Below are 13,693 nucleotides of genomic sequence, written 5' to 3' on the forward strand. Positions count from 1 at the left end.
TAATTTGCTTTGCGGTTATTGATCGCTCCAAATCTGTGTCACAAGCCCTGACCTTCTTCTTCTTTTCTCCCCCCTGCAGATGACTGACGGTAAACTGTGCCAGGTTCAGCTGCTGGATGACAGAAAGCTTGAGCTGCTGGTTCAGGTATGGTATCAAGATAAAGAAAACAACGCATAGTAAAGACCTTTAGATCTGTATTGTTAGCGAGAAAGGTTGTAGTTACAGTCAGAGGACTTGAGGTTCTGTTTTTGAAGGAATGTTCGGTATTCTCCACCCCATGTTGATAACAACTGCTGAACATAATGAAACATTTATCATCAAGGTGAATCCACTATTTCTCTGATTTGAGTTAATGAGATTTGCATATTAGGCATGGACGCTGGTGTCATGGCTTTGATATGATCTCAGGAAAGGCTGATGGTCTATTTACAAGTAACACCTCAATTTCTTCTCACAGTATATTTTAGGTTATACTGAAAAAATATAACATTATTAAAATGCCACTATATTTACAAGTCTTGTTATCTCAAAAAATAAAACAATATGTAGATATTCTTATAAATTGTAGGTTTTAAGTCCCAAGTTGAAAAAATTAAGAGAAAAGATAGAAAACTCTAAAATTCATTATGGCTGCTGTATGTTCACTTTCTAAGGCGTTCTTGAAATACGCTCCTCTGCGCTTCCTCTGAGTAGTACAGAATCTGTTTGACGCAATACTCAGTGTAAATTGACCTACTTGATTCTTTTAACTGCTTCAGGTAATTATATTTATTTTACAGATAAGAGTACAATTCTGTAAGTCGCCTCCTGTCTTTCCTCTATATAACTTGAACATTGCATTTTTTATCTGAATATTATTATCTGTATAATCAATTAATAATAATTACATTTCTTTACCCTTTCTGACAGGTTTTTGCTTTAGAACTTAACTTTAAATTAGCTTTTTATTCATATTACTTATGTGCCCATGTGTTTTGCCACTGTTACGCCTGAATGTCCTTATTGTGGGACAATACAGGTATTTCTATTCTATTCTATTCTATTCTATTCTATTCTATTCTATTCTATTCTATTCTATTCTATTCTATTCTTTGCTACACATTTTACCTTTTAGATACTTAGCACCAAAATTTCTTGTGAATACCAACAAAGGCATCCCAAGTACCAATAGTTCTGCTTGTACCACTGTCAGTCTGCCCAGGGCAGCTGTGGCTATAATGTAGCTCATCACCATCAGTGTGTTAATTATGTGAGTAAATAGGTGAATGACTGAATGTAGTGTAAAAGCATTTTGGGGTCCTTAGGATTTCATAAAGTGCTACACATGTACAGGCCATTTCCCATTTTTCACGGTTTAAGAAACGTGGGTCTAGGTCAAAAAACGTCTGTTTCTAGTTTCTTTATTAACAAACAATATCCTGAGCATAAAAAGAAAGATCACCATCCTTTCAAAATGCTCTTGAGTAAATTCTCACTCATCAATCTTAATCTTTCCATCACAGCCTAAGCTACTGTCATATGAGCTCCTCGACTTGGTATCCTCACACTTCAACCTCAAAGAGAAGGAGTTCTTCGGTCTTGCATTTTTTGATGACAAGTACGTAAATTGTACTCATAAAAAAATAGAAATCATCACATTTGCAGATTTGCCTTTAACTATGTGCATATGTTTGCTTTTGCAGTGGTCAGTGTAAGTGGTTGCAGATGGATCGTAGGGTACTTGAACACGACTTTTCAAAGAAACCGGGAACCATTTCTCTGAACTTTCTCGTCAGGTATTAACTCATCTTTTCATGTAATGTTCTGACTCACCAGCAGGGGGCGCTACTTTGCTGGCTTTATTATGAAAAAAGAATCTGTGTTGGTGCTTTTGAGGAGCTTGTTCTCACACGCTTTTCCCCCATTACACCCACAAAGTTCAATGTCTTTTACAGTGAAGTTTATGCGATAGACAAACACAAATAATGCATGATTCAGACATGAGGAAAGGAGTATGTAAGGTTCAAAGGTTTTTATAAATAAAAATAAAATCAGATTTAGGCCTTGACATTGACTGGGCCATTCTAACATGACTTTGCTTTGATCTCTGATCTTGCTCTATGTTTATGACTGGAGAGCCATCTCTGTCACCGTCTGCAGTCTTTTAGATTATTATATAACATGTTTTCTTTCAGAATTTCCCTTTATCCTTCTTCCCATCATCTCTGATCTCATGATTTACTGTGACAATGGTGTATTCAGGATGATGTGCATTGTCTCCAACGAGGTTTGAGGTGAACTTGAAATGGGACTTGTGGCTTTATTTTATTCATTACTTCTTCTTGCCAATCTTCCAAGAAGGCTAGATTTAAAGAGTGCACAATTAACAGTTTTTCCTAAGAGAGATTCTCCACCTGAGCTGCAGATATTCACAGTTCCTTCAAAGTGAACCGTATGGCTGCTTCTCTCCTTGATTCTCTTCTTGCCCGACATGTTTAGCTTAGCTGGACTGTCATATTTCGGTAGGTTTGCAGTTTTCCCCAAGCTCTTTATTTTGGAATAAGGGATTAACAGAGCTCACAGTAAGATGGTCGAATATTGGGATACTGTTTTATACCAAACCCTGCTTTTGACTTCTAGTCCACATGATCCTTGATCTGTCTTCTATTTTTGGTTTATATGATGCTGTTTGTTCATTAATGATGTCTGACACTTACATTAAAGGGGGCCACAAGCAGATTCTCATTCAGTAGTTGGTTTCATATGGGTTTCAGGGCTTAATGGATTGCAAAAACACAAATGATGATTTCCTTTGGAGCTCATGAGAGCTGAAAGATTGGTTGCAGCAGATTAGGGCTTCATTGCTGGCAGAACTTGATCTGAAGACAGAGCACACTGGATTAGTAAAGCTACTTTTACCATTTTCAGATATTTAGGAAACTTAGATGCGGGGAGTTACTGTTTCACTGAATCAGAAGATTTGCTGATGAGTAGATGTTGAGTGTGGGTATCTATGGAAGGTGGTGATTGGAAACAGCTGAGCCTTGACCCCGCCCCATCAGGGGCTTCTTCTGTAGTCAGAGAGGAGACTGCCTGGCCAATCAGTCTCCTCATATGAGCATTCTCCTGACAAATCTTTGATGCCTTCACAGATCAGCTGTATTTATACTGAGAATTAGTTACATGTGGGTTGTTTATTCTATTTAAAACCATCAGTATTATCTAGAATTAATTTACGAGTGTCAGAGTAAAAGGAGTGAAAACGGATACCAGAGGTGTCAGTAACTAAGTACAATTATTTTTAAATCCTATTTATTACTTCTACTCCTTACATTTTCATGTAATTAGCTCCATTACATTTTTACAATAGTCTCATTACTTATGTTTTATTTCAGCTTGTTATTATTCTGGCTTGTCAATAAGAAACAGAAACAAACAAACAAACAAAAAAAAATCTGGTAGTTAGCACCACCCGAACAGAGTGATTTTGACTAAGGTTGGAGGCAGTACTGCACCAAGTTGTTTGCCAAAGGCCCCGACAAAAACTTAAGACAAATAAACGTAGAACAACATTGCACTTTTTGGATTATTTGTTATTTTCCCTTTTACCTTCTTTAATTAATCGCTTTGATTAATCATTCATTTTGACAACACTGTCTGCTGTGTAACGATTGTAGGAGCGAACCCGAAATTCAGCCGGACACAGAGTTACGTAAAGGGGGTTTATTGAAAAAAAAGCAAAAACAGATGCAGGTGTTACCAGTCTTGAGCCCAAGCAGGTGGATCATGTAGACAAGTAACTTACTTACATTCCAATAATAACAAGTAAAAGGTTATTGATAATATGTCTCTGAGGTTTGACGTTTTACACCAATAGGTTTAAGCAACCAAGCATCAGATTTTCTGCTACATGGAACCCATGTTGATGCTTAGTATTGCACCAATATGGACCTTAATATATTTGCTTTGCATTTAATGGTTTGTTTTCAATGGATATATATGTGGTGAAACAGCCAAATCCTATTTTTTTCAATATCAACATCATACTATACAGTTATAGTAATGGGTTGGTACTTCTACTTCTACAGAAGTATTTTTAAACCCTCATTTTGTAGAACACAGCATTATGTATCATTTTGCTACCATTCATGGTTATGCAACACTCGGTGTTGTTCTGTTGCATAAAGTGCCAACGAAATACCACGTGGTTTGTGGATTTAATATGACAAAATGGGAAAAGGGTAAATACCTTTGCATGGCCCTGTAAGATGAGAAAAGTACAAGCTGCTGATTTAAACAGGCACGCACTGTCAGCAGCAATAACAAGTCATCTTTGCTTTTATCTTCGGCAGGTTTTATGTAGAAAACATAACACAGCTGAAGGACATCATAACGGTGGAGTTGTTCTATCTGAATGCGAAATCAGCCGTCTACAACGTAAGTGTTATTTTGTCTCTGTTTTCCGGGAATTAAAACCACAAGGAAATCTTCCGCTACAGATGTTTTTTGCAGCAGCTGCAGGATGATTCACTGTCTCTGAACCCTGCGCCTCAGCCCAACAGACAGTAATGACTGCAGGGCACAATTTTCTCACTCTGCTGGCAGGAATGGAAAGTGCATAGTGTGTGAAAGCAGAAAAACACAAGACTTCATTTCAAGAACAGGCAGAGGTTACAATGGGGCAGCTCAGGGAATGATCTATGTTTGGATCAGCACAGCTTTCTCTCTACTAATCAACATTTTATTTATGTATTCCTAATTATTTTTTCCCCCTTTATGTTTCTCAGGGATATTGAAGTGGAAACTGAGAATGTCTTTAGATTGGCTGCAAATGCATTGCAGGTTTGTACTATTAATGGTCCCCCATTCATTAGTTAACTGGTGTATGCAGACTATATTATCTAATAGGATGCTTCTTTTATTACCAGGAGGCTAAAGGAGACTATACAAGGTAAGAGCACATGATGTGTAGGAGTATTTAACTGCAGCTGGAGGAGTTAATAGTGAGCTTTCAGAGACCATTATTCAATAGGTCACTTTGTTCATCACCGGCGCAGACAACAAAAATCAATAGCGGTACTCCTGTGAGGCTCACCACAGAGTGTTGCGAAGCTTGCACTAGACAACTAATGAATCTCACAATGCTGCGACGTTGCCAAGGATTGCAGCGCAAAAGACACCTCTCTGATGCACAAAGCTGCTATTAGCTGTGTTCAAATAATGCACAATGCATACGTTTTTCAGAGAGATACTGCAGGTCTTTGTGGATGTTACCAAATGGTTCTGACCGGCTGTAAACACAAAACCGTTTGTGTAGACATGTTTTTTTTTATTTTGTAGTGGAAAAAACTATAAGAGCTTCTAGAAACTTTGAACTCCACTGATAAAGTGTCACAGCTTCACATCATTGGGTAATGATGGCAGAGGAAGAAGCTGTTTAACTCAAAGCTTTAGAAACGTTACACTGGCTTAAACCTAGATCTTATGTCCAAAACATCCAACAAGCCCCTGGGTCTATGATGTTTTATGTAGTCTCTCACTAGGACAGAAAGATATTTCTCAGAGCAACCTCATGTTTTTTCTGTCCCCACTAAAGAGACAATTACCCAAAAACTGCAAAATACATTTTCTCTGCAGCACAGCAGAGTAAGCAGAAAATGAGTTCAGGCGTTCCCTTCAATTTGTCACATACCAGGATAACATTGTATACAGAGGAATACAAAATATATTGAGTCAAGTATTACGATTTTTTTGATTTAATAAAATACTAAAAAAATATTACTGTAAGAAGGCATAGGCTGGCACAAGATGTATGCTGGCTCATGCCTTTCTCATGAAAATACTCATAAGAAAAACTTTGAAACTTTCAATTTAAAATGACGTCAAACACAAGAACAGTATGACATACAATTATAGCTGTTTTGAAACTGTAATTGTTTGAAGTTTGGTATATGTTGATACTGATGACAGACCAAAGCCTAATTACAAGACTAAATCTTTACAACATCAAATTTCCTTTAGGTTTGCATTATATTCATATATAAAATACTTTGTTTTACGTTTTAGAAACATTTTACAAAACTGGGTCTAATCCCAGATTTAAATGTTAAAGTTGTAATGTTGCAGTCGAGATTTCTAAATAGTAGGATAATGTTGCAAGGTTGATTTTTACTATTAATGTGCTCTTCATCATCACACTGACCTACAGCTTACAGCTTCTTAACTGTTTTGTATAAAAATTCTTGACTTTTCTTACCTTATTGCCTATTAGAGAGAAATATTACAAGTCAGTTGTTCACCCGCTCAACTTCCAAATCTGTCACAGCTGTTCTTTTTTTTTTTTTTTTTTTTGTCGTCTGTTTCAGCGATGAAAACACCCGAGCTGATTTGAAAAAGCTACCAACTCTCCCCACCAAAGTCCTCAAGGAACATCCATCTCTTGCATTCTGGTAAGCTTCCAAGAAATCTTACAAGAAATCTTACTCTAGTCTTTTAGGCAATGCTGTAAGCCTGAGATACATTAATTCATTCTTTGTAATGTGGTGACACAGCCATTTGAGTTGAAGTCCAAATCAAACACCACTTGAAAAAAGTATTGAAAAACAAGTGGATGTATTCAAATACTTTATTTTTGTGTTTCCAACTAACTATTAACCTGACAACAGCCAGATGCATGTCTCGCTCCGCCTAGCTTCACTCACATACATCTGGGACCTCTCCATAGCAATTGCCTTTACTGAAGGCTGGGCCTTATCAAAACTCCTTGCATATGATTGGATAAGCCACTTGACTGTCATCTTTATCGACGTGCTATTTCAACCACTCACCCTGAAGCTAACCCGTGACGCTGATGAGACCGACGCAGGAAAAAAAAACCTTTTTTTTTTTTTTATGTGTTTGCGGCTCTAGTGCAGGGTTTCCCGCAGCGCTATGTTTGCGAGGCGGCCGCGGAAAACGTGTCGCCCCCCCCCCCCCGCTCCGCGGAAAACGTGTTGTCCCACCCCGCTCCGCGAGCCGGTCCGCGAAAACGTGTCGTCCACCCCACCCCCCCCCCCCGCTCCGCGAGCCGGTCCGCGGAAAACGTGTCGTCCATCCCCAACCCCACCCGCTCCGCGAGTCGGTCCGCCTCGCATAAGCAAATTCCTGCGGGAAACACTGTAGTGGTACACCTTTTATTGATAGTGAGCTGACAGGAAGAGGGGGGAAGACAGGCGGCAAAGCGCCGCGGGTTGGAGTCGATCCCGGGCCGACCGCGTCGAGGACTAAAGGCCTCCTAATATGGTTAGCGCTAACTGCTAACCGCTCCGGGCGCGTCCGCGTTGCGCGTCCGCGTACGCGCCCCGGAAAACAAAACTTGCCAAATCCGGTCGGGAGAAGGGCGAAAACATGGTTTCCACCAACAAAAGCCTTCAGAGGCGTTCTCTGATGTTCTTTTAATGAAACAATATCAGATAGATTGGACAACACGGAAGAAATAGCAGCATCAATGCTAACGCTTGCTTCCTCGATGCGAGCCGCCATTGTTGTTGGAATCTCATGGTGGCTTCTCCACTACGTCACATCCAGGAAACACCCGCCCTGCGTCCTGATTGGCCAGACAAAAAATTTGGTTGTGGTAATCACTTTCAATGAGCCATGTCCCAGATGTATGTGAGTGGAGCTAGGCGGAGCGATACATGCAGCTGGCTGTTGTCAGGTTAACTAACTATATCATTTAATTTTTCTGTCTTTTAAGGCATTTTGATGACTTTTTCTTACTGTGGAATGTGCTATGTAAATAAACTCAACTGTTTTTTTTCTTTACAGTGAAGATCGAGTAATTGAATATTATAAGCAGCTGAAAGGTGTCTCTCGAGGACAGGCTATTGTGCAGTAAGTCTTAAATAAAACTGTGCTGTTAACTTCAGATTTATTTGCACCAGTAACTGTTATTGTACTGCAGATTTTAATGTAATATGATGCTAAAGTCGAACAGGAACTACAATAAGGTTTTTTATATTTTAATGTGAAAACCTTGTTTAATTCATCGTCTAGAAATGGGACGAGAATGGCAAAACTGCAAACTAACAAAGATACTGACATTAACTTGCAGGTCTAACAGTAGACCTGCAAGTTAACAGTAGCTGGAGAGATTCAACACTCAGGTTGAAGAACCTGTTGACAGGACATCTCTTATTATATGCCTACAAATCTGGTCTTCATCAGTAGGGAGCCAGGAAAGGACAGGACAGGAAAGCTGGTCGGATGCATGGTTGATAGAAAGATTGTTGGAGCTACAAACGGGAGAATCCTTGGAAGAAAACCTGTTAGACGCTGCAGAGGACTTGCAAATGCTGGAGGGTTCACCTTCCAGCAGGACAAACACGACAAAAAACATATCCTGAACGAGAGTGGAATGGCTTAGATATTACTCAATCAATTAGCTCAGTCCAAGTCCAGACTTAATTCCAGAGATGGATAAATCCAGCGTCAGAAAATAAAAACCCTGCCTAGTTTTCCTTCATCCTGCTCACTTAACCAGATGATTTTAGTACCTGGCTGCATCCGAAATGTTCTAATTATAGCTCCTAGTTTCTCTTCCTTGACCTTTCACGAGGTAAACTGTAAGAACTCTATTGTGGGGAGGAAAGGAGCTTCAGACTGCCGTGCCGATTTCACACAGCCTTTATCTGCAGTGTCAGTACATGACAGAACATAGATGATTCTAGTCAAATCCGGGCCTACAGCCTTCCGAAAAGAACTACAAAGTCTGCGCTCTCTTCTCTCCGGCCATTTTCATAGATTTCCGTGAGGTGGACTTTGCTTATACGTCATGTCACACACAGGACTGTGGGACTCCTAATAGCTCTTTAGCGTCAGTAAGGGACATTGCAAGGTTCCTATGCTTAAAGGAATTATGATAAGAAGCATGCAGGCTCCTTTTCCTACCTCCTTCTTTACTAACTGTGTGCTATTCGGACAGCAGCTATTGTGGTGAACTCTGACACACTTCTGCTTTGACTGAAGAATCCTTACCAATTAGACGTTTTCGGATGCAGCTTATGTCTGCTGTGGACCCGGAAATGTAAATGGTTGGAACTAATCTCTGAATAGGATTTTTACTTTCTGAACCTGGATTGCTCACCTTTGCTTAAATCCAACTGAGAATCTGTGGAAAGACTTTTTTTTCACTGATGATCTCCATCCAATTTGCTTAAACTTGTGCTATTTTGCCAGGAAGAAAACCGGTCTTTAAATGTGCAAAGCTGGCAGATACATGCCAAAAAAGACTTGATGCTGTGTTTGTGTTATAAGACGGTTCTACAGAAGTTCGACGTATGGGGGGATATGAAATAAATGTACAGCACACTTTTCCCAATGTAGTTTTTGTAAATAAGTTTGTGTTGGTCAATGACATAAAATACCAATGAGATACGTTTTGTTGTAATGAGACAACATTGGTTTCACGAACATCTCAAAAACTGCTGGCTTGTACTTCTAATTTTCTTCCAGGTATTTGACGTTGGTGGAGTCATTGCCAACATATGGGGTTCATTATTTTGAGGTTAAGGTAGGTCCTCTTATGTGACTCATTGAAAATGACAGTGGTTACACCTAGAACTAAGTATAAGCTTTATGTTTTTCCTGACAGGATAAACAAGGGATCCCTTGGTGGCTGGGAATCAGCTATAAGGGCATCGGCCAGTATGATCTGCAGGACAAATTAAAACCTCGCAAGGTAAATAGGAACAGATTGCTTGCTGAAATGTCCGCTGCTGTTCTTTTCTGCCTCGCACACAAATCTAGGTGTGATGATGGCATAGAGCACGGGTGAGGACCGCAGCTGTTGCAAAACAGTGTGCTGATTAACCAGCTTTAAGTCATGCATTGTGTCTTTCAGTTCCGGGAAATCTTGACTTGAACTGCAGCAGACGAGGCCAGACTTGAATCAAAATCTCACCCTGAAACAATATGTCAACTCGCTTGATTAAGGCTTATGAGTTTTAAAAAGTGAAGGATGATCATAAGGACAGAAACAACATGCTTTTCTTGTTTCATGAGTATTGTTTTCGGCATGTGGGTAGAGAGGAGAAACACCCGAGTGAGTGATCTGTCAGCTATGTTGTCCACTTCAGTTTTAGAACAGATTATTTCTGTATTGTCTTCCTTATAAAGCTCTGTTGCTCTGCATGAAGCAATCTATCGGTCGCTGGTGCATCCCAAAGTTGTGCAAGAAATCAGCTGAACGGCATGCTTTAGAAAAGGAGAAGAAGGTGGGAGCCCGTGATGTTGAAGGGAAAAAAGGGGGCTGGGCTTGGGCAGTTTAATATGAATCTTCAGAGAATACCTGAAAAGACAAGTCAGGAGCTGACAGAAGCCAGACTGAAGTATGCGCTCGGCTTGACAGCAAAGCAGAGGATTTAATCTTTTCTGAGGACTTACTCTGAGCGTCTGTTGTGCTGGTAAGACTGGAAATCACTCTTCTTTGTTTGGTCATCTTAGGAGTGCATTCTGCACATATCGCGTCTTTACAAGTAGATTAACTTTTTCTAAATGCTCCTAAGAGTACTCATCTAGCAGAACTGGTTGGAAAATACAGTGCTAAGGCTTCGTTGTTTAAAAAGTATCTCATTCAGTTCAAGCCGAGACACGCAGTGAGTCAGCGACCCTAATAGATTGTTCAAATCTGGCTGCTGACAGCGAGCACCTGGTTGACGAGGGGGTGAACGTGATGAGCCATGAAAAGTGGTTATGTTGGCCATGAATCTTCGTGTAACGTCTGCTTGTGGCGTTCGTTTCATGCGAACACCTGCGTTAATGGAGCTCAGACTGTAATGGCATCTCACGATGGAGTCTGGCGAAGAAGGACAAGCAAAACACCCGATCTCAACCATTTTGTACGGTTTTATGAAAATCACATCCGTCTAGTTAAGCTTTTCAATGATTTTAGATTCACCAGCATTTACAACACCAGTGGGCCACACACACAAAGCCATTGTGTTTGCCTTTGTATCTAAAACGCACATTGTGAAATGAACACGGATACATTCATGTTCCTGATGAGACCCTCTGTGTTTTTTCCAACAGCTCTACCAGTGGAAACAGCTGGAAAACTTGTACTTCCGGGAGAAAAAGTTTGCTGTGGAAGTTAATGATCCACACAGGTGAGCCGATTCTTCTGTTTGTTCAAGTTGACGAGACATAATATTGTGCATACCTTTGTTTGGCTTCTGACTGATCCAGATTTTTATCATTTATCCAAAGAAATTATCAATTTCCTGGCCCTTTTCTTATTAGAAATATCAACAAAATACTTTTTGTTTTCTTCTTTGTGCTTACTTCAGGAGAGCAGTAACAAAACGCACATTTGGGCAGACAGGCCTGCTTATCCACACGTGGTATGCCAGCCATTCTTTAATCAAGACCATTTGGGTAATGGCCATTAGCCAGCATCAGTTCTACTTGGACAGAAAGCAAAGCAAAGTAAGAGGCTTTTATGAAATACTGTCATTTCTTTATTTATTTTGTGGTTTTACTTTTTCATTTCATGTCCTCTTAATTTTTGCAGGCAAAACTAGGACCAGCTAGAACGTTGGAAGAAATTGCCATGGAGCTCACCGAACATGGAGGAGCAAAAATGAACAGACTAGGAGATGTAGGCCTGAAGAATAATTGTATAACAGCCAGCAATGGGAGCTTGGTGTCTACAGGTTTGCATCATTAGAGCTTAGATTTCAGTGAAAATACAACTCTGGTCTGAGGTTTACATGACCTCAATATTAGCAGGAATGTTAAACTCATTTGGGCCTTTTAATGATCTATTTGGACTGTTCTTTTTTCAAAATAGACTGATAATACAGCAAACTTTATACAGTAACAAACGTTGGTAATTTAATGGGTTTTTCTTATTCTTAATACTTTCTAAATTGTAGCTAGATTCTGAATTGATCAAAACTATGAAGCAAAAGCATATAGAATAATGTAGAAAGCAAAAAAATGTGAAATAACACAATAGCCTCCTCCTTTTCTTTTGATTAGTGCTTAGTACTTTCTTGGCATTCTCTCAATGAGCTTCAGGGGATTTGTCACCTGAAATGGTTTTCCAACAGTATTGAAGGAGTTCCCAGAGGTAGTAATAAAAATAAAGACAAACCATTTGCTGTGAAAGTGTGTCCAAACTTTTGACCAATAGCATATATTATGCTAGAATAATATAAAATTGACCACAAATCAATATGTAATTAAACCTTGTGTAAATAAGAGACAATTCATAATAAATTAAAACTTTTCAAAATTCTGCACCCAATTCTTCTTTCCTTTAAAAACATTTAAGCTGTGTTTTGAATAATTGTTCTCCGTCCTTCAAAGAGAACACATGAAATAAATCATAAAGAGTCCAACTTTATATGAAATCTCTGGCAATAGCAAGTGCTTGAAAGCTTGTTCTGAGTAGTTTGAGAAATAAATAAATAATGTAAAATAAACGACCAGCTAAACATCACCAGCACAAGAGTGCAACAGATTTAGTTTATGGTGGAATTCTGTATTTTCATGAGTTGGACTTTGCAGGTTCTGCAGACTCTGAAATGAGCGAAGAACAGAAGAAAGAAAAACTGTCTGAGCTGAGGAAAAAAGAACAGGAACTCCAAGATTTTTGGCCAAGAAAACGAAAGAGCTCAAGAAGATTTGCCTCAGAGAGGCGGTGAGAAATTTTTTTTTTTCTATTACAGCACTTCTGTATTAATTCAATGAAAGTACTATTTTCTGCTGAGCTCTTTTTTATTAAACCTTTGTTACTGTGCAGAAGGCGAGTGATTGCCTCTGTTTCTACTTACACTTTATAAAGTCTAAAACCCTGTCTTGTTGTTCTTCAGGAACTGACTGGAAAGCTGCCAAAGGAATACCCCCTCTCCTCAGGTGAAAGACCACCGCAGGTCAGGCGGCGTGTCGGCACTGCTTTCAAATTGGATGACCTGTTCCCCTACAAAGGTCAGTATTTGACCGGGGCACTTTAAACATGAGGAAACTCATGTTCATCCTTTTGTGCCCAGCTATTTATATTCACTTACAGTTTGTTAAATGCCATATATCTATTTGAGTTGAAATTAAAACTCATTTGTTTTCTTCAATCAACAAAGAGCTCAACAAAATGTCTCAATTACTTGTTAAAATTCCTTCTGACAATATTCTCTGCTTAGTTAATTATTAATTATAGGTATTATTGAAAGCAAAATATTGATAAAATGAGCCACAGACTGCCATAGATTACAAAATCTTTGATAATAGTGTACCTCAGTCAAAACCTTACTGCGCTAAAATTAAGTTTAGCGCAGTAGTTTTTTTAACTGGAACTACAGTGCCTTGTAAAAGTTTTCACGCCCCCTGAACACACAAGCAAACAACGTATTTTGCTATGATTTAAAGTAATGGAACGACATTTAATTTGTGTTTCCATTTAAAAAGGACAATAAATGTAAAAACAAGTGAAACGTAAACAAACAATGTAGCCAACAACTAGCCTTTCACCCATGGTCCCTGTGCCAGATGTAAAAATGTTCTGGTTGTAAAGGTCTTAGAGGTCTGTGCAGAGCAGATTTGGGTGATAAAACAATATCCTTAGTTTTGACATCCCACAGAACTTGGTTCAATCCATTCCTTAAAAAAATGGATGCAACTGCAAACTTACTATAATGTAAATATTCACCTAAACAGTCAAGCGAGCATGGATAGCAT

At 39.1% G+C, this 13,693-nt stretch overlaps 1 protein-coding gene across 1 annotated transcript in view; it reads left to right on the plus strand.

Moving 5' to 3' along the window:
• The window catches only part of LOC118558258 (FERM domain-containing protein 4B-like), a 40,459-nt gene that overhangs the window by 15,051 nt on the left and 11,715 nt on the right, over positions 1-13,693 (plus strand). The window contains 16 exon segments of the mRNA XM_036128763.1: positions 80-145; positions 1,504-1,598; positions 1,684-1,776; positions 4,333-4,418; positions 4,767-4,822; positions 4,909-4,931; positions 6,346-6,429; positions 7,787-7,852; positions 9,473-9,530; positions 9,612-9,698; positions 11,048-11,124; positions 11,305-11,443; positions 11,529-11,670; positions 12,530-12,610; positions 12,613-12,662; positions 12,835-12,949. Coding sequence (XP_035984656.1) covers positions 80-145; positions 1,504-1,598; positions 1,684-1,776; positions 4,333-4,418; positions 4,767-4,822; positions 4,909-4,931; positions 6,346-6,429; positions 7,787-7,852; positions 9,473-9,530; positions 9,612-9,698; positions 11,048-11,124; positions 11,305-11,443; positions 11,529-11,670; positions 12,530-12,610; positions 12,613-12,662; positions 12,835-12,949 — 1,318 coding nt within the window.

This window comes from Fundulus heteroclitus, unplaced genomic scaffold (genome assembly GCF_011125445.2).
Source record: "Fundulus heteroclitus isolate FHET01 unplaced genomic scaffold, MU-UCD_Fhet_4.1 scaffold_115, whole genome shotgun sequence".
NCBI lineage: Eukaryota > Metazoa > Chordata > Actinopteri > Cyprinodontiformes > Fundulidae > Fundulus > Fundulus heteroclitus.